Genomic DNA, 25,775 nt, shown 5'->3' with positions numbered 1-25,775 from the left:
TCTTATTGACCATGAGAGTTCTTATTGCCTTAAAGTCCATAAAAACACGCATCTAGGCCTTTGAAAGAAGAGCTGAAATATTTATACTCCAAGTTAAATCCTCAGCTAAATGGACTCCCAAAAACTTGACACTATCCACCCGTTCCGCCACCTCCCCATCTATCTGTAATTCACCAGCTGGTTGGAGCTGTATGTGTCACCCATCTTTCTTCCATATGATGCATATACATGATGAGGGGCTCCAGGACTTGTTGCTGATGGGGAGATTGTTCTGTATCCTGGATTTCAAAGGCTTTGTAAGGATTTTGTAGAACCTCCATTACTAGGTCCACATCCTACCTTGTAGCCAAACCTAACGATTAGTCTCACTTGTTCACAAGCCTTTTTTATATGAGTGGACTAATGCAGGGCCTTAGTCAAGCCTTTTTTATATGAGTGGACTAATGCAGGGCTCTATCTCTTTCTTGGTCTCTCAGCTGTGGCAGCCTGCTGCTGGGTGAAAAAGCTGAGTTTTGACAGAACACTAAATAAAAAAAAAGTACAAACGCTACCTGTTTGCACCAACTGTTTCTGGGTGTCCCTGTCTGGTTTATGGTTTACCACTGCCGATAGCAGTTGAGCCTATCAATCAAAAATAAATAGATATATATCTGAATCAGTAGACCAGTGATAAACACCAGCAAGTCAAAACACACTTTTATTTCCGCATGTTCATAGCTTTTGCTGGCGACATACATTGTTTCATCAATAAAGCTATTTTATTGTGAACAGGCAACACCCACACATAAATTAGCTGAAGGGTTCTAGTCTTGTGTCAAAACCCACTTCACACACATCTGAGAAAAAGCTGGAGAAAAAACAGTTCTTCAGTGTGACGATGTGTGTAAAATGTTTCCTATTCATGTAAAGATCTATTAATTGCTCTGAAAAACAGTTACATCAGATGAGAAGATCAATAGACTGTATAGACACATGCTAATAATGCCGCTCACTTTCATCTTTTGTGTAGGGATTCAGGTGCCAGCTTTACTCTGGTTCCCAAGGTTCACAATAATGGGAGGCCAACAAAAGTGGCAATGAATATCACAAAATGTATGAAAGTCTAGCTATACAGCTGCACTGCCTTGGTTGAATTACATGATATACTAACTGCTTAACCCCCCAACAACGCTTTAAGGATTTGTTATCACAACAAACCAATATGGAACATAGAAAAGAATGAAAGGGACATGATGACAAAGATTGTCAGAAACAGTTTCTCAAGTGCTCATTCCTAGAAATCAATGGCCAATGAAAAGATGCACTCATTTTCCTTATGGCTGCTCGGACTGTAATGCAGTCAGTTTATTCTAGGTAAAAAGTAAAATGCTGTTAAACTAATTTTAACAAGAGAACACTGGTAATAAAGAAGCTGGATATCCAGGGCATTGTTAGGTCTTCAAATTGCAGTCTTACATTCTGAAACGTTAACAGAAAAAAAATATGCCAATGTAAATTCTTTATCAGTAAACATATTAAAAAAAAGTTCAAAGTAAGAAAAACTATAACAAACAGCCAGCATTCCAGTATATGCTAAAAGGGGCAAAATGGACATATGATTACATGCAGGGCTTAAGCCAATTTACACCTTTGCAGAGGTATTTTTTTTTAAACATATGCCAGCAATGTACACCGAGTGAACATATAGCAGGCATATGCAGTTAATGTATATAAATGCAGAAACTTACATTTTTTATTAGTGTTCCTCTTCATATTCTCATGGAAATGGTCGCCTTTGTGCTCTGCAAGCAATGTGTGTATATTACAACAAAGCTCTCTCTCTCCCCCATTTATTAATATTCATAGTGGCAACCCCCCCTGGATAGTGTATTGTGTGCAAAGACAGAGCTGGTGTTCAGTGATCGTGTCACACAGAATCACAGGAAGGGGGGCAGCTGATCACAGCCTACTTAACAATCCATCCTGTATCAGACTGAATTTCCTGTGGAGAATTTTTTTAATTTGCAGGATTCAGGCCTAATAAAAAGTTCATTAAAAAAATTAAGAAAGCCTGCAATGTGAATCAAGAAAATGTGCACACATATACATTAGCACTGCACCTCTATATTACCACAATACATGCTGATCACTTACAAAGGAGGAATGGACTTTAAGCAGTACCCTGAAAAATTGACCTTTTCCCTGGAAAAATAGCAGTGCACATCCTGCTTATGTGAGGGTGCCTAGACACTACTGTACCAAGAGCCTTATAGCTCTATGTCTGCAGTGTGAGATTAAGGCACTGCTGCCTTTAGGAAATTTGGAGTGAAATGTCATGATGTCACTACTGAGCTGTTTACTGTTCTCCTTGCGTGAAGCTCCGATAGGAGTAAGTGACCTTTACCCAGATGGCCACCTCTACACAAGGGCACAGTGCAGAACAAGACACAGTAAGTCAATAATGGGGGAAAGATTAGCTGCAGACAATACTGGTCACTAGTCCTCTGCCCTCTGCTTGGCTATTTTTGGGCACAGCTTCCTAAGTTTAGTTACGCTGACCATTAGTGTTCCTGCATTTAAGCTAGTATTGCTAGTTCTGATTAATTATCAGTACTCGTAATCAGTCAAAGCAGAACTTAACCAAACGGGCAAATTATAGCTTAAATACATACAAGTAGATGTGAACTGTTTTACCTACAAACAAAAATAACTTTGATTCTGGTCAGTCAATCTTGTGATTGACATATCCTGAGCACACTGCATAAGTTGACACTATATAACTCTACATGATTCTATATAACCTGTTCACCACCTGCCTGCTCACTAGGCATTAAAAAAGCATAATTAAGATGACAAGACTATGCAAGACACACTCTAAATGGCTCACATAGCTATCTCGCACTAAGATCCCTTGCAGAAACTTAAAGCTGGCAAATAGCTATAGAAACATATACAATACATATATTGGAGCTATTGTACCTGTCACAGGATGCATTTATGTTCACCCAGTTCTATGATTTATATTGTTCTGCCACACAGCATAGCCCTATCTGGCTGCAGCTAATTACCAGTTACAGATATGTTCCCTACCGCAGCCTATGACTGGATGGTGAAAGATGAAGCAGCACACTGATGATCTCATCTCTTTGTCACTCTGCTCTCTCCTATCAGCATGTTCCTTGTCAGCACATGAGCACAACAGCACAATTGACTGGCTCCTTGTGCTGCTTTCCCTTCTCCAAGTCGGAGTGGAGTAAGGCTGATACCATTTTAAATTCTGGTATATTCACTACTTGCATTAAACAAATTAATGTAATGATGTATTAATAATTACAGAGCTGCATTAAACTGCACATTTTATATCTGCCTGGAGTTTAGCTGGAAAATAGATCGACTTCAATTATTGTGTTTGCAGCATTGAAAAATATAGAAATACATAACTGGGCTTCTATTTTAGTTGTTATGCAGACTTGTACTAATAGTTTGTCTACCCGTACATGTCAATTTGCATGTGGAAAGTATTTAAATGTCTCTTTTTTTTATTGAATTTGTACTTAAACATCTTAAGAGATTTCCTTAGATCAAATCAATGCAGAGTACTATGGGTTTTCAATGCCCTTGGATGTACCATTAGTCTAGTCCCATTGTTCTTTTTTGTTTGCTGTAATTAATCTACTATTAGCATTTCTGCAATAGGCCCTTAATTACACATTTTATAATAAAGTTCTCTAGCAATAAAGACAATGCCTGCTGAGATATTATGTCTGTTTTACCATAAGGCAGCGATTCTAATTCAAGACTGAAATTGTCTTTAACAAACTCAACTGCTGGAAATAAATGATTAAGTTAGAACCCCTTAAAATAAACCAGAGACAATGCCAAGCAAAGACTAAGCTGTAATTCAAAAGCATGGTAGTTATGGTAAACCCAGAAGTGTGGAAAGTGCAGAGATTTCTAAAATGTGGGGTATGAAGCCAACAACAGCAATAAACAATGTGGTTTATAGTCTCTACTATATCATGCAGAGAAACTTTGAAAACATACCTTAATGCCAGAACTCTTTCTGGACTCACAAGAAGAAATGTCTAATTGTTGAGGTTTCAGACTAACTTGACTGGAATTTTACTGCAAAAACACTAATATGTCGAAATAAATAACACTGTTTCTTAGTGTGCTAGTATAAAGCCCCAAATCAGCCAAAATAGCATTTATTTACTTACCTGTAAAATCCTCTTCTTGAAGTTCATTAAGGGACACAGGATATTCAGAGACAATTGCCTTGCTGCTTACAGGAGATTTGGACTCCTGCAAACAAAAGTGTACGTCAGGCAAGGTATCCCCTCCTAATTCCAGCATTCCTCAATTGTGTGGCAAAGCAATAGAAGAGTGGCACATAAGACATCGGGAATAGACCAGTGCTCCTTAATGTACTCCAAGAAAAGGATTTTACAAGTAAGTTAAAAATCCTATATTCGAAAGTGTTTATTAAAGAATACAGAATATTAAGAGACAACTGGGACATCCAAAAGAAGTCCAACATAGTGTATACATACACTTTATGCCAACAGTATTGGGACACCCCACCAAATCATCGGTTTCAGGTGTTCCAATCCCCCCCATGGCCACAGGTGTATAAAATCAAGCACCTAAGCATGCAGACTGCTTCTGCAAACATTTGTGAAAAAATGGGTCGCTCTCAGAAGCTTAGTGAATTCAAGCGTGGTAGGTTGCCACATGTGCAATAAATCCATCCGTGAAATTTCCTTGCTACTTAATATTCCACGTTCACCTGTTAGTGGTATTATAACAAAGTAGAAGCAACTGGGAACAACAGCAACTCAGCCACAAAGTGGTAGGCCACATAAGATGACAGAGCCGGGTCAGCGCATGCTAAAGCGCATAACGCTCAGAAGTCGCCAACTGTCTGCAGAGTCCATAGCTACAGACCTCCAAACTTCATGTGGCCTTCAGATTGGCACAACAACAGCGTGTAGAGAGCTTCGTGGAATGGGTTTCCATGGCTGAGCAGCTGCATCCAAGCCTTACATCACCAAGTCCAATGCAAAGTGTCGGATGCAGCGGTGTAAAGCAGGCTTCCACTGGACTCTAGAGAAGTAGAGACATGTTTTCTGGAGTGACGAATTACTCTTCCCTGTCTGGCAATACGATGGACGTATCTGGGTTTGGCGGTTGCCAGGAGAACGGTACTTGCCTGACTGCATTGTGTCAAGTGTAAAGTTTGGTGGAGGGGTGATTATAGTGTGGAGTTGTTTTTCAGGGGTTGGGCTTGGCCCCTTAGTTTGAGTGAAGGGAATTCTTAAGGCATCAGCATACCAAGACATTTTGGACAATTTCATGCTCCCAACTTTGTGGGAAGTTTGGGGATGGCCCCTTCCTGTTCCAACATGACTGCGCACCAGTGTACAAAGCAAGGTCCATAAAGACACATAAGCGAGTTTGGAGTGGAGGAACTTGACTGGCCTGCACAGAGTCCTGACCTCAACCCGATAGAACACCTTTGGGATGAATTAGAGCGGAGACTGCATGCCAGGTCTTTGCGTCCAACATCAGTACCCGACCTCACAAATGCGCTTCTGGAAGAAGGGTCAAACATTCCCATAGACACACTCCTAAACCTTGTGGACAGCCTTCCCAGAAGAGTTGAAGCTGTTCTAGCTGCAAAGGGTGGGCCAACTCAATATTGAACCCTACGGATTAAGACATGGTGCCATTAAAGTTCATGTGCGTGTTAAGGCAGGTGTCCCAATACGTTTGGCAATATAGTGTATATATACCCCCCTGGTGTGGAAATCGAAAACAGTTTAAAACCGCAATCGCCTAGGCCTCAATGTTTCACAAAATATTCCACATATAACTACCTCTTGGGGTCTGCTTTTACCTTGTTGTTTACCAGTTTAGGATATATGACAGGTTAATAAAGGAGTGGAGGCAGCAATGTGGAATCAGTGGAAGCTAATGATTACAACAAAATATATTTTGGACATCATAAAGAAATAAATGCAGCTGGCAGTTTTGCTAGTTAAGTAAGGCGCTTTTACATTCCTCCTTACTGGTATATGTAAAACACATAAAATTTAGAAATGTTACTGTTCTCACATTTGAGGTTTTGTAAAAGCCTGTAGAACAATCTTAAGAGTAAAATATTAGATGTTATCTGCAGGCTTGTGATTAGATCACACCCCAGTAATCTAGTTTTATCGCCTGATGACAGCAGTACTCTCACAGACCTGGCTTTGGCCAATGAGAAGTTCTGTGCGCCTGCCGTTACTCTCACAGTAGGTTAAGAGCCAGCTGTAAGTGCAGTTAAGGTATATTTACTTTAATAAACCTTTGGCCATATTTTCAGATGTTGGCAAAATAAATATTAGCTATAATAATATTTTACTAACAGCTGTTAATGTGTATTCAACAGCAATTTAATCTCCATTTGTCCAAGTCATTATTTTGCCAAGAGCAGCAGCTACGTCTGTTTAGGTGCTGTTTAAATGTTTTCCTCAATTCTGCCTCACAGCCCATTACCCTCAGAGGACTGTAAAGCCAGAAATGGCTTGGCGAGTAGAATACAATCATCAATAGTGGGGCAGTATATAGGAACTGTCACACTTTGTCTTTCTGCTTCTTAAATCCGAAAACGTCTAATTAGTTATCATGCCTGCACGGGCTAGGAACAATAGGGAGAAGGGAATGGGAGGTGGGAATGGGGGCTGTAGGGTAGACTGCCAAAGCCTGTTTGGCTTGGCCTCCTATCTGAACTTGGGTCAAGTCACTGATGCAGCGTGTGTGTAAGCACAGCACTGCGGTTTCAGTTTTTCATGGGCCAAACCGTCTCGCTGGGAACCTTATGTCCTGCTGAGAGCTTCCAATCAGTGAGTAACGTACAAGGACAACGAATCAGCATCACCTGTTGATAAACAGCTTCCATGGTTAAAGGGCAATTGTGCTAAACAGAGTGCTCACATCTGCAGTTCTGTTGTATAAAGCCTCTGCTGCACAATGCTAACGGTTCAAAGCAGTTTTATTGTTTATCTCAGAGTAGCATAGGAAACGTGCTTGGCCTTTTTTTAATAAGGAATTTGCAGATTCTTAATGCGATATGACCATTGATGCCTTGTAAGTACCAACATCTCACTGCAAGACAGACCTATCCACAACTCACACCTACTGCAGTTACCTTGTAACTACCTCAGTCATCAGCAGAGTAACCTGTGAGTTACCACATAGTGAAAAAAAACTGCTCATAATAGAATCCTTTTCCTCACTAACTCAAATATTTGGCTGGTTCCATCCCTTTGTGCTTGCGATAACGCGCGTTAAAACCCATTTCTGAATAGCAGCCCAATGCATACATACAGCAGGACCAACTATAGAGCACCTTAGTATAAAGATGTAAATCAGGGGTAGGCAAACTCAGGCCCCTAAGCTGTTTCGAAACTACAAAGCACATCATGCAGGATCTCAATCAATAGCGGTGTATTGTGTAACCAATAGTTTGTTTGGTGACTGTGGTCCCAACTGCCTTGAGATCATTCACAAGCTCCTCCCGTGTAGTTCTGGGCTGATCCCTCACTTTCCTCATGATCATCCTTACCCCATGAGGTGAAAACCTGCATGGAGCTCCAGACCGAGGGCGATTGATGGTTATTTTGTATTCCTTCCATTTGCAAATAATCGCTCCAACCGGTTTCCTTCTAAAAATTATAGATCTTTCATTTCTTTGTAAGTTGACAAACTTACAAAATCTGCAGGGGATCAAATAATTATTTTCCACACTGTACATGTGTAGTTTGGCTTGAGAAAGAGGAGTCACACATCGAAACGTGTTGCCGTCACAACTCTTCTCACAAATCAACACCTGGACCATCTGACTGCCCGACTTCCTCATCCCCTACACAGTGGCATGCCCCGTACAGCCCTTCCCAGCATCCAACACATGCCATCCCCCCTACGGGACATAATTTACACTATCCACTCCCCCCCCTGGCTGCCTTCATCCCCTTAGGTACTGCTACCCCAGTCGGATCCCCCTGGATCCCTATTGCATGGGGACCCACTCCCTCTTTTTGGGACCAGATCTAGCACTGGAAAGTGACCATCTCCGTGGCACCATGTACCGGGACTCTGCCTGCACTTGAAGAAAGGTGTCTCAGAAGAGTTTCTGCTGCCGCACACACCTTTCCGTTTGAGAGGCACAGTTCTCCAGTCAGCAGGGTGAGTGCATGGGGACATTTCTCCTTTAGTCATTAAGGTCTCTGCACGATCAGCGCTCTGTTCTCTCCTCCTTATTGCCAGATACGCTCCAGCTTGAAAGGATCACCACACATGTTACACATCGCCATTCTGCACCCAAGCTCCTGGTTACTTTGTTTATCAGCTTCTTGTACACTATACACATATGGGTGCAACATTGTTATATTTATGTATCCCCCTTCATCCACCAGTTTTCATTGCACTAGGCGGTGGTGCTCTTGCTGTTTTTTGTTACAGTTCAACTATCCCGTCATGGGTTGTGCAGGGGTTAACTATTTGCTTATTTGTGTATGACTGTAATATACAGGGGTACAGGTACTCCTAGAATGAGATCCTAATAGGTTGGACTTGATGGACTAATGTCTTTATTCAACCTCAAATACTATGTAACTATGTAACTATGTAACTGTAGATCCTCAAATTATATCTGAATTTGTTCTGACCATCTTTCCTTCTGGAGGGTGGCTACTTGTTCCCCATAGTCCCTGTGTTTGTTGTAAGGTAGACACTGATCCAAGCTCACTATCGTGATGAACTACAATCTCACGTTTAGTTTACTAATATGTACTGAGATTGTAGACAATAGCGGGAGCAAGATTGGAGTGGTGGTTAAAGTGTCAGCACCAATTCAGAGATGATTTGAGGATCTACAGCCGAGTGATACACAAATAAGATACCTTTTTGATAATAGGTAAGGTACTTGAATGTATTTTCAAGATGTAACTCCTGAGTTTAGTGTCACTTTAAATCAGTGTAATTTAGTTATAATGCGGATGTTAACAAAGAGCCAGATTTCCATTAACATAACCAAAATTAATTGTTCCATCTGGGTATTAGAGTAGTTCATACAACTTACTGTAAGTGCAAGAAAATCAAAGAAAAAAAAAACTAAGAGAAGATGGAGATTTACTAGGTTTACTAAGAATTTATAAGGGACTCAAATGTTGGTTAAAAAATTTGTTACACTGTACACATCACAGTAATTTATGAATGAAGGTTTCAACAGCAACTTTCATTCATAAACAGATAAAGAACAAATAATGCTTGTGAAGAGTTTGGAACAACTGTAATCAGTAATGTAACAATGCTAGAAGTCAAGCCAAGTGCTAGGGCTGAATAGCCCTGATGAAGCTGCTCTTGCAAAAAAAAAAAATGGTATATGTGTTGTGGTGCAATGGGGTGCATTGGTATCTACTGTACAATGCCTTAAGCTGCCATTCACAATATATGGCAAAGCAACGCACCACACATTGCGTAGGAGTGTTTCCATGCATTGTGGTGATATTTGTTATCATAAAATGCACAAGTGTAAATGGATCCTGATTACTGATTACATGAACTTGTTGGATGTTTTCAATCATTTGATGGACAATTAAAGTATCCTTGGACTCACTTTGGTATGGTGATCTTTAAAATCTTTTTCCTTCCCAGCAACACATACTTTCTTTTACTTGCCTGCCCCTGTGTTTAGCCATGGGGGTCTAGCGCTGTCACATGGGGACACAGAGGGAGTCATCAACCCTGTGAGGGGAGTATGCAGAGCCTTATGTATGTTTCAACTTACTCAAGAATCTCAGGTGGCCTAGTTACAAATAAGGTTGGAGGTATGCTAAATAAACATTACTACTCTGAAAGGTCTTTACTGTTAAGGAAACCCCACACCATGCACTTGCATCCTTTGAGAGATCTGATGTCTACTCAACACATTTTTGTCTTTGTCTAGTAACCTATGGGTTACTTTTTGTGAGGGAGAAGCATCGTTTTGCAAGCAGTTTAAGAACAGTATTTATTAAACCTAAATCAAACCATATTGCTCAGGGGCAAATCAGTATCTAAATAAGTAGGCCAATCCAATGATGAATAAACTCTGTGCACCAATCAGATTGACTCAATCCCTAGCAAACACTAAAGACAAAAATATATAATCATTATTTATTTCAACATACTTAACAGCAATGGTAAGTCAGATCAACCTGTTATTATTCCATATGGAAGTGAGTTGGAATTTAGCTAGGTGAATGTTGGTGGATATAGTATATCTGGCTAAGGCATTTGATACCATGGGGTTGATTTACTAACCTTATAAACACACCACGAACGTGTATACACCTCTGCAGTGTGTTCCCTCCCAGCATGATCTATGGGTGGAATCTAAACACCTTTGTAATGTGTACACACCCAGCAGGTGTGTTGTGCAAAGCACTGAAGGAATTCCAAGGTGATGTTGGGTAAATTAGCTCTATGTTGTGTTGCTTGCGTTGATGAATGCAAGGAATGTAAATGCATGAGCTAACCATTTTTGTCTAAACTGTGAAGCAGCATTATATATGCATCATGTACATGATTTTTACATATATGGCATTAGTGGAAATATGCTTTTAGAGACTTTTTGGTTGATAAATACGTTTTGCTGTGTGAAAATCACACACACCTGGTGTGTGTGTGTGTGTGTGTTTAGGTTAGTAAATCACCCCCCATGCCTCAAACATTTAACTTGCAATAGAAGACCAGTTGATGAGGAAGAGTTTGTATGTACATTGATTTGTATGTACATTGATAGAAAACTGGTCATGTCCCGCGAGTAGCCATCAATGTTGTGCCCCTAGTCTTGGGGCCTTTGCTGTTTAACTTGTTTATTAATAATAATGGAACTGAGATTATTATTGAACTAATTCAATTTCAGTGTTTGTTGATGATACAAAATTATGCAGGGAAATAAAATTTACATAAGATGTACCATTGTTTCAGGAAGACCTAGACAAATTAGAGGGGTGGGCAGCTACATGGCAGATGAGGTTCGATATTGAAAAAGGTAAAGTTATGCACTTGGAAGCTAAAATATGCATGCAAAATATTTATTAGGGGGGCTCCTCTGTGTGAATCTGTGATGGAAAAGGATTTGGGGGTCCTTGTAGAACACAGACTTAGCAACAGCATGCAGTGCCAATCTGTAGCTAACAACGCTAGCAGAATACTCTCTTGAAATAAAAAGGGATTCAAGAGATAAATCAGTAATTCTACGCCTTTGTAAAACACTGGTTCGGCCTCATCTTGAATATGCAGGTCAGGTTTGGTCACCAATCCACAGAAAGGATGTCCTTGAACTAGAAACAGTTCAGAGAAGGGCACCAAAATTAATAAGAGGCTTGGGGGACCTCAGTTATAAGGAATGGTTACGAAGATTCAATTTATTCACTCTAGAGAAGAGGCAGTTAAGGGGGTATATGATCGCAATATATAAACATATCAAAGGTAACCATACACATTAGGGATGCACCAAAATTACATTTTTAGACTGAAACCAAAACCGAAAATAACTTTTTTTTTAAAACCTTTTTTAAAAAATGTTAAATTATTTTTAAATGATTTTATTATTTTACTTTACTGTTAAGTGCTTTAAGGAAATATTACGGGTCTAAACAGACCATTGATATTTCCCTTTTCAAATAGAAAAAGAGATTGAGGACACAGAGTCCTTAATCAATTTTTCTGCAGTCCGTTATAAATGAACAGGAAGCCTCTATACCAAGTGCTCCTGTCCATTCATAAACTGAGGAGATCGTATAAGCTGCTATGTCCACAATCATGAATGAACAGGTAGTGATTCAGAACACTTCTTGTTCATTCATAATTGGGGACATAGTAAGCTTACTTTGTCCTCAGTTAGTTACAAACACTCAGCGATCAGTACTGACTGCTGTTTGTGCTACATCCTCCATCCTGACTGTATCCGCCTTTCACAGGAGGCCAAGCTCTCCTCCCACGCTGCTCCACTCGGCCTCCCGAAAGCTTTCTCCTCCCCGCACTGCCCAACTCAGCCTCCTGACAGTTCTCTGCTCCCGCTGGGTGTCCATAACTGGATCGGCTTCATGTCCTCTGCCGACACAGGCGGGGGAAAGCAGCGGGGATCAGAGGGGACACAGACCGGCGCCCAGTGGGGAGGAGAGAAACTAGAGATGCACTGCATTTTGGCTGTTTTGGTACTACCGGCATTTTGTCCACAGTATCATTTTTGGCCTGAAATGTTTTGGCGGGCCGAAATTTCGGTGCACCCCTAACAAACTGTAATAACCTTTTAACTCTAAAGTCCCTGAAAAAGACAAGTGGTCATGATTTAAGATTGAACAGGAAAATGGATTCTTTATGGTATCAATTAGAGAACCATACTTACAATTATTAAAAGTCAGTCAACTCAAAACAGGTATTTTAGCTTTTGGTGGATATCTCGTAAATCACCGAACAGTTTATTTTGTCTCTCAGAGACTCCTATAGAAAGATCTCTGTACTTGAGTGCTAGGAGACACCCCAGCTATAGCAGTGAGAGTAAAACTCCAATGAGGATAGGAACAGAAGCAAGAAATAAGGAATATAGCTCTTGCTTCTGTAACCTTCAAGAGATGCTACTTACAGTAAGATTACTTTTTCATGGACGGACTGTTTTAATAATGCAAAAGTCATGAAGATGGTACACAATCAACTAAAGTATGGGAAACATAGGACAATCCAAACTATGGTCCTGGGTGGTATATAATAAACTGGTAGATTTCAAAAAGATATATAGTCAGTTTTCTTTCCTCCAAGATTTTGTTGGATTTTACATGTCCAAAAAAGGATTCTTAAAATGAAGCACTAGAGAAAGAGGGGCAATACTTAAACTCTTTTGGTAATAAACATAAAGATTAATTCTTCAAATATACATAGCATCTTTCCGTGTACATACAACACATTCTTAATGGTAATACCTTAGCTTGATGCAATAGATATTTCAAGAAGAAAAAAGATCTCTAAACAAATATCTATCCAAAAGAGAGTGACTTCTGTTTATTTGACTTGGCAAGAGCATAAAAACCTCATGCTACACTCAGAGGCACATATTAACAATATTGTGGCGGCTGCCACTCCTAGAAGCTGAATCTAATTTAAACTATTCACTGGAGCAGATTGGGTAATTAATTTGATTTCCACCAAGAAATGATAGTTAATTTTAAACAGACAAATAAAGAAAGGAAAAAAAAAAGCTAAAAAGGTCAATTTACTCTTCTGATATATTATATACAAAATTAAGTTCTGGCAAGCAAGTATTCCATAAACAAACGTGTTCATTATGTACAATGTCAGTCGTGTGTTAATTTTGTACAATGTTATTAAAAAGACTTGTGGCCTATTGGCATACAACTTTTGCTACCTAAAACAACACACCTCTGCTAAAAAAATAATTTCTTATTTTATGGGTCCAAACCTTGCCTAAAATATTGTGCCAACATATACAGGTGAAACTCGAATAATTAGAATATCGTGCAAAAGTAATTGCAGTAAGTGCTGCAAAAGGGGCCCAAACCAAGTACTGAGTACATATGCATGCTTGTACTTTTCAGAGGTCCGATATTGTTCTATGTACAATCCTTGTTTTATTGATTGCATGTAATAATCTACTTTTTTGGAGGTTGTGGATTTGGGGTTCTTGGGGTTTTCATGAGCTGTAAGCCATAATCATCACAATTATGACAAATCACGGCTTGAATTATCTTGCTTTGCATGTAATGAGTCTATCTCATATATTAGTTTCACCTTTTAAGTTGCATTAGTGAAATAAATGAACTTTGCATGATATTCTAATTATTCGAGTTTCACCTGTAAATAAGCTTATATTAGATCATGCGTGTCTAATGATAAAAATGTATCAATATATGTGGCCAACTGCACATCCAGAATTGTTGGTGCAAAAGTACAGATATAGCCTAATATTATAAAGCCATTTATTCCAAACTGCATACAGCTGTTTCAGGCTTTCTAGCTAAGATGAAACACAAAGCCCCCACTTAGTAAGAAATGCAGTCAGTCTTTAAGCTAAAATTACTAAACCACTTACAAATTTCTCATGAACCTTTTTTTGCAAGAAAATACAATACATATTATATCCTCCACCTGTTCCCCACTATTAGCAATGTCCCAAAACAAAGCAGTGTTCCCTAAGTGTTTATGCTGGAGGTATTATAGTAAACACATACCAATTACATTTCTTCTATTGTCTACATAATGTCTGAGTAATCTACCAGCAAATCACCATCTATAAAAAGTATACATTCATACAAACTGTACAGTAGAACAGTGCATACAACAGTGGTAGGAAGGCTATAGAAAATGTGGAGGACAAATTCATAATTCTGAAAATATGCTTTTATTTTTTAGTTATAGTGTACCGTTTTAGGTAGTCTTATTTAGGAAGTTCCATGTCCAAAGCAGAGATGGATGCGGTGAATACTGTATACGGCCTTTTTTGTAGTACATAAAGTATCTTTAAAAATGGCCACTAGTGTAAAATGGAAAGTAAACTATATTTTGCTTGGAAACATCTGGTACCAAATATCATTCACGGACGGACGTATTTCAAAAGCTAGTCTACAGGCTAAGCCATGTTAACCTTCAAAGTTACCTACCAAGAATACTATACTGAGCCTTATCTGAAACCAGCTAGGACATAATCATATCTACTGCCCTCTACTGAACATATGTAGAACAATAGGCATCTTTGACAATCTATAGAGATTGTGCCAGTGCTAAAAATGATTACCTTAGAACAGGGGTAGTGAATTAAAATTCAAGGAGGTCCAGTGAGAAAGATTTTAATTGAGCCGAGGTCCGAATCGTGGTCTGGACAAAACAGCCACTTACTCCATTTCTGAACCGTGGTCTGCCATTTAGGCTGCAGTCACACCAGCAGCTGCACTGCAAAGCACAGCTGCTGATGTGTTTTCTCAGACACAGTGCTGATGCATCCATGCAGCCATGCCCCCTTACATTGTTTTTCCCCATCAGAATGGCCCTTCACATTGTTTGTCCCTAACAGAGTGCCCCTTTACATTGTTTTTCCCCATCAGAGTGCCCCTATCACAGTGCCCCCCCTACATTGTTTGTCCCCATCACAGTGCCCCCCTACATTGTTTGTCCCCATCACAGTGCCCCTTTACATTGCTCCAGAGTGTCCCCATCACAGTGACCCCTTACACTAGCTGTTCCCATCAGAGTGTCCCCTTACACTGGCAATCCCAATCAGAGTGCCCCCTTACACTGGCTTTCCCCATTGGAGTGCCCCCTTACACTGGCTGTCCACATTGGAGTGCCCCCTTACACTAGTTGTCCCCATTGGAGTGTCACATGTGTCCTTGGGGTACCTTAGCTGGGAGGTGAAGTCAGGAGACACAGCCAGGAGTTGGGGCTGGGAAGCAGAGCCAGGAGGGAGGAGTCGGAGGCAGAGCTGGAAGGCAGAGCAGAGAGCCTAGATGCAAAGCCAGCAGGTCGGGCTGGGAATGGAGAGGGGCCGAGAAGCCGGGAGACAGAGACGGCTATGGGCAGCTGAAGAGGATGGAAGATACTGTTCCGTCCTCTTCAGTGCTCAGCAGGATACTGAATGTCATTGGCGATCGGAGTCCAGATGGTCCTTAGACATATCTTTTACCTGCAAAAATTTTCAGATCTAAATAACTACAACCAGGACCCAATAAAAAACTAGAAAAATATAGAGAATTGTGGGGTTTAAATAGGTTTTAATTCTATGTAGCAGTATGCAATGTTTTTTCTTGGTTGCAAATCTCAATTTCTCTTAATGGTTTCTTCTGTGCCACAAAACTTAAAAAAGTGATGCATACAAATCTCTCACATTTCCTAAACTATTCTATAAGAACACTCCTAGTTTTCTGAATCCAACTAGGACAAGCAATACAATGAATTGTTATGATTCCCTGAAATATGGATATAGCACTGCAAAGCTGGGAATGGTTCAGTTTGGAAAAGTTGCTTAAAGTTGTCCAAATATGAGATGTAAAATATTGATATGCACAATGTCTAAAACCTGAAATTCATTGAAAGCAAGTAAACTATGGCAATTTATTTTTATATGTATTTTAGCCTGTGTTGGATGTAATGCTCTGCTTCAAAATGCTCTGCTTTGATTTGGACCTCACGTCTGCCTACCTATTTTCGTAACTACCTTCTTAGTTGTAGAAGAAGTTATTATTATTACTATTATTATACAGGATTTATGTAGCGCCAACAGTTTGTGCAGTGCTTTACAATATAAGGAAGACATTACAATTACAATATAATTCAAGACAAGATGGTAAGGAGGGCCCTGCCCGTGAGGGCTTACAATCTTAAGGGGAGGGACCAGTGATACATGTGGAGGTAGCTGTGTGGGGATGAATTGTTTGAGAATGTGAAGTTATACGTATGAATATATCTTATGTTATTGCGTTATACTTTGTTGTTGGAGAAATTCCATAAATAGTTTTTTTTTTGTGTGTGTTTTAGTAATACAAAGAGCTCCTGGCATAGGTGCTGTATCATGGTAGTATGCAATCTTTATGACATATCAAATAGATCACAGAAAGATAGCAGTTGTCAAAAGGTAAAATGAATAGAGGGTCTCTATAAATCTAAAACCAGTACACGTAATAGATATAGCAAAATACAATATAACCTTGCATTTCAAATAAAATAATACCTGTTGCAGGTCTGCTAGAGAGTATAGGTGAATCTGTTGAAAAAGATATTCCCGGGGAAAAATTCTGAAATGACAAAATGAAAAACATTTTCAATAAACAGAAGCAGTAGAACATATAAAGCTAGTGCACTGAACTGGTGACCCCTAAGTAGAAATAACAAAATCCTTGAAAATCCATTCCTCTACAGTTTGCCCAAACCATACCAGTACACTTCTTCACAGATTTGGACATTCATCAGGTTACTCAATTTAACCCTTTGCTTTTATTGACTGATCCACTGGAATATGCCTACTGTTCTGTTAACTCTTTATTTACTTTTTATAGGCACCAGAGTATTTCCTTCCCTCCTTCAAAAATAATGAGGACATACTCCATCCCACTCTCCTACCAGGGATAGAACCATCTGTATCATACAGGGAGTATGAAGGTAGTTTTAGGCTTTCTGATTACAAAACTCAGCATGCTTGGTGAATAGTGAGCATTTACAAAATAAAAGCAAAATGGGATATTACAGGATATACAAATTACAGGGTTATAACCTGTTAAAGACCATATACAAGACTATTACATCAATACAAGCTAGAAAGCCTTCTACGTAGGATAAACTAGGTGACTGCTTGTATGAATTCAGGGAGAACAGAGGAACAGTTGACCAAATTTTTAACTATATTCAAAATTACGACTTAAATATGTATCTTTATACGATTTAACATGTTAATTTGTTAACTATAAAAAAAAAGTTAATATTTGACAAGAAAAAGAAATATCAAACAAATTTGTATGACTGCTTGAAATGAATCCTAAAGTTTACTCCACAATTTACTATTTTGCTCAAAGTTAATAATAGTGAGTTTTATTAGCTGTCCAATAAGAAAAGCAGTAACTGAACCCTTTTATGGTGGGGATAAAAAAAATGCAGGTAGTCAGAAAGTTTTCGTGACTTTTAATAAGGAGTGGAGTGGAGTTAAAATTGCTCATCCTGCTCAAGTATTTTTGTAAGATAAAATAACAATTTAAATAAATAAGGCTTTCAGCAGTTAAATAACCATTTTATGAAAAAAAAAACACCCAAGATCTTTATATTTTTAAACTGAACCTTTAGGAGAAAAATATAATGAGATAAAATAAGAAGAAGTAGAGTTAACAAAACTCATCCACTTTAGAGAATATAGCCTATCTTGTGATACTTAGTCAACTGTCTGAGTCTGCATTGCTCAGTCTATTTCTGATTACCTTGGAAAAGGCAGATGTGGATCCTCAGTAGCACACATTCAGGAAGCACCAGCAATCCAGTGATGAATTCCACAACATTATGGAAGATCCATTAAAATGAATTATTTAGCTAATATGGGAAATCATAACACTACTTTTGCTCTTAGAAGACTCAACAACAAAGGAAATAACCTAAAGAAGGACATTGACTATCTCTATTATGTTACTATTATTGTTCTTTATAAAGCACTAACAAAATAAAAAAATATACAGTGCAACAGACAACTAAGGAACTAATGCACAAGAAGTTAAGAAGCTAAAAAAGTAAAATTTACTTCAGAAGGCAGTGATTATTGTCTATAAAAGACAAACTGAAGTGGACTGTTCCCGAAATACAAATCAGGAAGCATAACATTCTTCTGGCTCTTGAATTGTTGTGTCAAGCCACCACAGAAGGTAACAGTGACATAGAAAATATTCAGGGACAATGACCAAGAAAAAATACTGGTACAGGGGTGTGGAAATTTTTGAAAAAAACTACTTGTCCAAGGACTAAAGTGGGGGCCGAATCTACTTGTCCCTCATGACAATCTACTTGTCCTGATACAAAAAAAATAATTTTAACCCAAACCGTATTTAGCAGTGCTAAGAAGCGCTTCTCGTTGGTCAGGTGGCCGAGTTGACCAACGAGTGCTTGCAATTTGCGAGCGAAATTCAGAATACAAAGAACAGGTACAGATAGTACACCTGTACTGGTGGACGGGAAGGACCGTTCGCCGAAAGGTAAGTATAGCGGGAGGGAGATTTTTGTGGGTAATTCCATTTTCCCAAATTACTTGGGAAAGTGAATATACCCTTTAGGGTTAGTGCAGACTTGGGGATTCCCAGGACGTGCGATCGTGTGCGGCTGCATCTGCATGTATGGGGTTACATCTGTGTAGCAATCGCTGAAAAAAAAATTACATGTACCTTTTTTCGCAACATGCACCACGCAGTGTTTTCAACCGTGATCGTGTGGGATCGCCTGGGCGGTATTGCGGCGGGAAACCACCGCAGCTACCGTGACCACCTAGAAATTCGCTCGGTTTCGTGCACGATGACCGGGCAGTCACGGCTTGCACACCACCAACGATCGCGCTGGCAGTGCCATTATTTTCTAATGGCACGCCAGGCGGTTGCACACGATCGCAGTTGAAAATAATGCACGTTTATTTGCATGCAGATGGGGCAGCGGGGCTTGTTTTCATTTTTCCAATTTTTATTTACTTTGCAAAATATTTTTAATTTGTTTTATTATTTTTACTTTATCGCCTTTTTATTTAGTTACATTTTTAATTAGTTATTTTTTACTTTTTTTTTTAAACAATTTTTTTTTAAAACTTAACTGCATTGCTTTTACACAGGGGATATCAATCCCCTGTGTGATAGCATTTGATGGTGACAGGTACTCTTTATTGACCCTGTCACCTCCAACACAGGAGTTCTAGCACAGCACTGTGCTAACTCCTGTGATAGGAACGAGAAGCGGCCGCCGGGGACAGAGGCTGAGGGAGGTGACAGAGCCTGTCACAGCTCCACCGTCCGGCTCTGTCACAGCTCCACGCTCTCCGCTCCGTCCCCGCCCCCTCCTCCGTCCCCGCTGCTCCACGCTCTCAGCGCCGCTCAGTTAAGAAAAAAAAAACAGCCCTGCTACTTGTCCGTAGCAGGGCTAAAACACTGAAAAAAACACTTGCCCGGCGCCCGGAACTACATGTCCCGGGCGTCGGGCGATACGAATTCGACACCCCTTGTTGGCACAGATTGTTGGCTGCAGTGTGTTTAATCCATGAGACTATGACAGCATCATTTTGCATGATGGATAAGAGCCAAGTCCCAAAATGTGTAACTGAGTAGCCTTTTTTTTTAATCTTTCGCTAATATACATTGCCCAAATCGGTGTGCATTGTCATTCTGGAGACAGCCGGCCGGGAGCTCTCTGGATCTCAGCGGGTGTTTTTTCTTCAAATAAGTTTGAGTGATTTTCACATCATAGAAAAAACAACAGTACACGATCGAAAAATCACAGAAACATACTATACACGTATTGTAGTACCAACCTCGTGTGAGGTCTACATGGATTGTTACATCATGTATAGGCTCGAACATATAAGCAACAACACATATCGCAATGGAGAACCGACCAGCAGAATTACTTTTAGTGCCATCGACAATGACAAGTCTCAACACGTGAGTCATTATATATGGCCTGTGGAAAGGAAGGGTCTCGTGAAGTTCAACAGCATATTGGCACTAGGGGCATCACTTCACATCGTTGAAGGGGTACCGTGCATTCCAAGGTTCCCAGTGTTTAATGAATCTTGTCAGTTCCCCTCCAATGGAAGACATAGCCTTTTTATAGTGATAGTGTAAATGGACCATATCGGTCACTTGTGAGATAGTAGGCAGGTCAGGAGATCGCCAGCTCCTTGTTATATTTAATCTAGCAGCTAGCAAAATATGTGTAACTACTGTCCTACATTGTGATGGAATGTTCTCAGCGGGTGTTTTTAAACGTCCGGTAAGCCACGCTCACTCGCGAGCGGGAAAGTGCCAACATTTAAAAACAGATAGCAATGCCTGTGTACATACAAGAATCCGCCGGCTATAGAGCCCGCGGATCACTTGTATAACGAGCCGGTATGTGCATCTCCCTCCGGTCCCCTCTCCGGTGTCAGAATGTGGAAGTGATGTATATTACATCACTTCTGCATTCTTGTGTCACTCTCCAGCTTCAAAAGCTGATGAAGCAGATCTCTGCTTCATCAGCTTCTTTGGAGGGTCCTAGGTGACATTAGGGGTCTTGGAGACCCCTGATGTCTCCATAAAGAGGACCTGTCACATCCCTGTTGCTATTTCTTAGCCCCCTATGTGATAACAATAAAGTTAAGTGAAAAAAAAATAAAAGTTGCAAAAAATAATAATTTAAAGTCCCTGCCTATTGCATGACAGAAAAAATGTCAAAGTACTGCAGCACTGAATATTGAAAAAAGGGGGTGTAAACACCTGGTCTTCAAGTGGTTAAAATACTTTATTTTTCTGATAACTTTTATTCCTCTCTTCCCATGTACTGTGAGCCACTTCATCATCGTTAGTTGATCTAGTTCATCCATGATGCAAACGTAGTTGTAACATCAGGTGCTCTTTGCCAGCCCCCACCTTTGCCACTCATGATTTGCTCACCAGCTTTATAACCACCACTATCTATACTGTAATACCGAAGTCTACTCCTTTTGGTCTTATACCAAGCAGTTTTGTGAAAGACGAATCTTTTCTTCAAGCATGTACTGCTATGATAAAGTAATTTAAGCTCTAAAAGGATTTTTTGTTTGTTTTACTGTACTGTCTTCTAAAAAAGTAATAAGACTTTAGCAGCAAATCAGGTTAAAGTTTTTTTTAGCATAGACAGTAGTAAAAGCTTTATAACATTCAGTGATGCTGTTTTTAACAAAACAATTTTTTTTTGACATCTCAGTCTCACACTATTAATTTGCAGTTTGCTCAGATCAGGTTGCAATATGCAGTGTGATACAGCATGATAAATACAAAAGATATCACAAATGCATGATGGCTGAGCCTTGACTGTTAACTACAGATTGTTATTGCACTTAGAGGTTCTCTAAGATGTTGTACATTTTTTTGGACCAATCCATATTATAGAAAAGGGAACCAACCTGATCATTCAACACAATAAAATATTCTGTAAATCAGGAATTAATACTGCTGAGGGTGTTATAGACACATACATTGAGTGAGAATGGTTGATCTCTTGCTGTCCATACTTATCTTTGTAACTAATCAACCTACAGTACATATGGTCAAAGCAACTAGGATACAGGTTGGCAAATCTAGCCTTGAGTCTTTTCACTGGGAAGTATGGATGGTTTATATAGTTTACAAATGTGTATGCCTTTATAAAATTAATCTAGTTAAGGAAAGAGTTGTTAAATGCAGTATTCTAATTCAACCAATGACTTAAAAATCACCAAAATTTAAATAGCTGTAAGTATACATTGAGAGGGATGCTCCTTTTTGCAAGTTGTTGCATTCATTAGTTTCAGGAGAAAATATACACAGCAGCACTCCTCCTTTTGTGAAGTGGCTCAAGATCTGCTTAGTTCTCATGTTTCATAACATTAACCAAACCTTTTATCGCAGGTGAATCCTACAGGCGCATATGTTTTAAGTGACAATAATTTATTTACCACCAATTAATCTTTGTCGAAAGTCATATTCACTGCTTCAGAAATATGCCCCATAATTTCCATTTACTGGAGCACCAACTTCATCATATGCTAAAATAAACCATTATAAAAGGCAGGTTTGTAAGTCCATATTCCACAGAGCAATAATTAATGTCCTTCTAAACTTCAGTTATAGTTCCATTATTTCCATATGGCTCTTTTGTAAAGCCGACAGTCGGCTCTACAAGTTTAAACAGACTCCCGGCGGCAAAAGTCGCCGGGAGTCTGTTTAAACAGCCCCGATGCTGGCGACGTACACTGTACGTCGTCAGTCACGAAGGGGTTAAATTTTGGCTAAGTGGTTAAGCAAAATGTGTAAAAAGCATTACTCATTGGCCTTACAAGATGTAAGATCAATATCTCATCATTACTGAACGTATATCATTAGTACAAGCATGGAAGACTCATTTAGAGGAGGCAGCATTTGAAAAAAGACTATTGGCTCAGTTTAAACAAAACCATGTTACATCTGGGTATCAGTGACTTGATTCAACTGCACTTTTGCTATGTATTATCTGATTTTGTGCACCGATTATATGCTTTAAGCTTCCTATTCAAATTCTTGACAACATTTTATTTTTGTCCGTAAATTTGGAGTAATAATATTATTTAGAACCTAAAAAGTCTATGATGACAGTTTGTAGCCAAGCAAGCTAGGAGACGAGAACAAAGGAAAAAGACAGGTAGCCTAGAATCAGGACAAACATAATATGGCCAGAAATATGCCTGGAGGCACACTGTCAGTTTACATAGTAAAGCTGAACTCTAGCTTCCAAAATATCACATGTGGCTGCACCTTCTTTTCCTCCGCATATTAAGGATCTAATGCTCATTTAGTCTAAGGGGCATGCAGTGTAGAGAATTACTTACCTTGCTCTGAAGGCCCTGGCCCTGCAGGCTACCTAAAACTGGTTCCAGTATTCAAATTAAGTTCCTCTTCTCTAATTGTGTGCCCTTCTCCTTATAGATGTCATCACTCACAATGCAGAACAAGTAGCCACCACGGGTCTTACATTGTACGTAGCCCGCGACATACTGAGCTTTGGTCAAGCAAAACAAACGACAAACGCACTCAACAATTTGTCACCAGTTATACAGTAAGGTGCACACGAAATGGGCTTTGAACAGTAAAACAGTAGAAAGGCATCATGGCACACTCACAAACCAGCATGTAAAACAACTTGTCTCACCACTAAGGATAATAACAGGTTTGGATACACGTCTTCTGCAGAGGATGTGAAAGCCGCACTGCCGCGCCAAGGCACCTCTTATAGTGCAGTCCTAACTCTAAACTATGAGAGTCTCCATCTTGGAGCACATGGGGGCAGAAGATTTCAAATTGGGTGCAGGTTTGTCAGGAGGAAGCCCGGCCTCCTTAAAAGCACATCCCAACGGCCTTGGCGCGGCAGTGCGGCTTTCACATCCTCTGCAGAAGACGTGTATCCAAACCTCTGTTATTATCCTTAGTGGTGAGACAAGTTGTTTTACATGCTGGTTTGTGAGTGTGCCATGATGCCTTTCTACTGTTATACTGAGCTTTGGGTCACAGGAGGAGGTTAGTAAATGTCTTCTCGTGACCGTAAAGAGAACTATGGGGAAATAACACTTACCCCATAGTTCTCTTTTAAACTTGAGCATAAGACTAATACAATTGTAAAAAAAATATAATCACAGTCTTGCACCATATCATTATGGATACCGTGCATTACTGAGGAACATGTGTCAATAAACAATATACTGGCACATTTTATTTTCTGAAATTACATACGAAATTTCGATTAACACGAATATAAACAAAGAGACCATTATAAAAACATTATAAACACTGACAAATATCTACCCTGTTGTTTAAAACAAAGTGTTAAATATTTGATAACCTTTAAGGAACACCTATGTGCATCCACGTTACACTGTTATAGATCAGATTTAATTTTCTTTAGACCTGAGGGGCACCTTTGAAGCAATAATTTTAACACATTATCCCAAGAGGAGCCAGTGCTCTGGGTGCTCAGTCTGCCCAGCCTAATGAACTGTAGTACCCACAGTTTACTTGTTGAAATACTAGTGATTTAAACCATTTACAACACGTTTTCCCCAATATGCCTATCTAAGAAGATATTGTAAATACGTATTCCATTATATAGATTCCTGGGTTTTTACCTAAGAGATCCCAGGCCATCTGGAATGTTTCAGAGCTAGAACTATTGAAGACAGTGAAGCTTTTAGACTTCTGAGAATTCACTAAGTCCCAGTTGAATAACATGCCTAAAATAGTTGTTGCTAAGTTTACTTCACTGTGTCTTAAGTGGAATGGTTAATAGCACCATTCTGTGGCGGAGGTATCACCTTTGCCAGCATAGTCAGAGCTACATATAAGCAGTGGCAATGTCATCAAAACCATACAGGGGCAAACATTTATCAAGTTCCATCAAGTTGCCAGATGTCAACAGTATTTGTCTGGAGTCTTACGTCTTCATACCTTTAAAATATCCCTGCAATTTATGTAGAATAATTTGGTCATGCTTTTTTTAAAATTCTATCTTAGGGATACAAAGCTCAGTTATGTTATATTTCAAAGTATGATTATAGACGAGTATAGACTTAGTTTAACGGAATTTTAACATACAGTGGATAAAAGAAGCAACAATCCAATTTCTAAACCTTTAATTTTCTAACTTTCCTTAGACAAATGACAGCTGAAACCTGCCAATGTGGGCGCATTTTTATGTGAGCTACATTGCAGTGAAACCATATTGTAATAAAAACATTGATAGCCTATAAATCCTTAAGTTGCAACCTGTCTAAATGCCTAGACAAGCTTGCTTTAAAATGACTAAAGGAAAATAAAAATTATTTATACATAGAAACAATGTGTACAGTATATGTTACAAAAGAGAGTAAATTTCAGGGAAGACAACATTCCACAGCATTTCTCTGCAAGCTTCAAATACAAAATTTAAAAAAATTAAAGACTCATCATGCTATCATGGATTAACTGAAGTTAGTATTAACATATATATTTTACAATCACTCGCCCTATCACCTATTCTAATAGACAAACTGTCCTACCTTCAGCTTTGGGCCCACTGCAGTTCCTGACACCCAATCACAGCCATTATGGTGGGTGATGGATCACATAGGTGCTGTCAAAATGTAAAGTTTTGACAGAGCCAGCCAATCAATATCTAGGAGAGGCAGTGACCCAAACACAAGAGGATTCTGTCATAATTGAAGTTTTTTGGACATTATCAGAAAACCATGGCAGTTCGCAATGTAGCAATAACTCTATAATTTATATATATTTTTTTTTTCAAAGAATGTGGTTTCTCTTTGAGCAAAAAGAAAATTGTACTGCACAAGGGACAGATATAGTCAAGTAGACCCTGCCGATGACTATGCAAAGGCTATAAGGGGAATTTATCAAAACTGGAGCAGATAAAATCTAGAGCAGTTGCCCATGGCAACCAATCAGCTTATGTCTTTCATTTTCAAAGCTTAACTGAACAAACTGAAGCTAATAGGTTACTATGGGCAA

General features: G+C 39.3%; 1 protein-coding gene across 1 annotated transcript in view; it reads right to left on the bottom strand.

Annotated features, from left to right (window-relative positions):
* The window catches only part of PLEKHM3 (pleckstrin homology domain containing M3), a 125,182-nt gene that overhangs the window by 34,381 nt on the left and 65,026 nt on the right, over window positions 1–25,775 (bottom strand). The window contains exon 5 of the mRNA XM_018560402.1: window positions 16,748–16,811. Coding sequence (XP_018415904.1) covers window positions 16,748–16,811 — 64 coding nt within the window. The remainder of the gene's footprint in view (window positions 1–16,747; window positions 16,812–25,775) is intronic.

This window comes from Nanorana parkeri, unplaced genomic scaffold, assembly GCF_000935625.1.
Source record: "Nanorana parkeri isolate BGI_ZX_2015 unplaced genomic scaffold, ASM93562v1 scaffold453, whole genome shotgun sequence".
Classification (NCBI taxonomy): domain Eukaryota; kingdom Metazoa; phylum Chordata; class Amphibia; order Anura; family Dicroglossidae; genus Nanorana; species Nanorana parkeri.
Note: the sequence above shows the minus strand (reverse complement) of the source record. Positions and strands in the feature narration are given on the sequence as shown.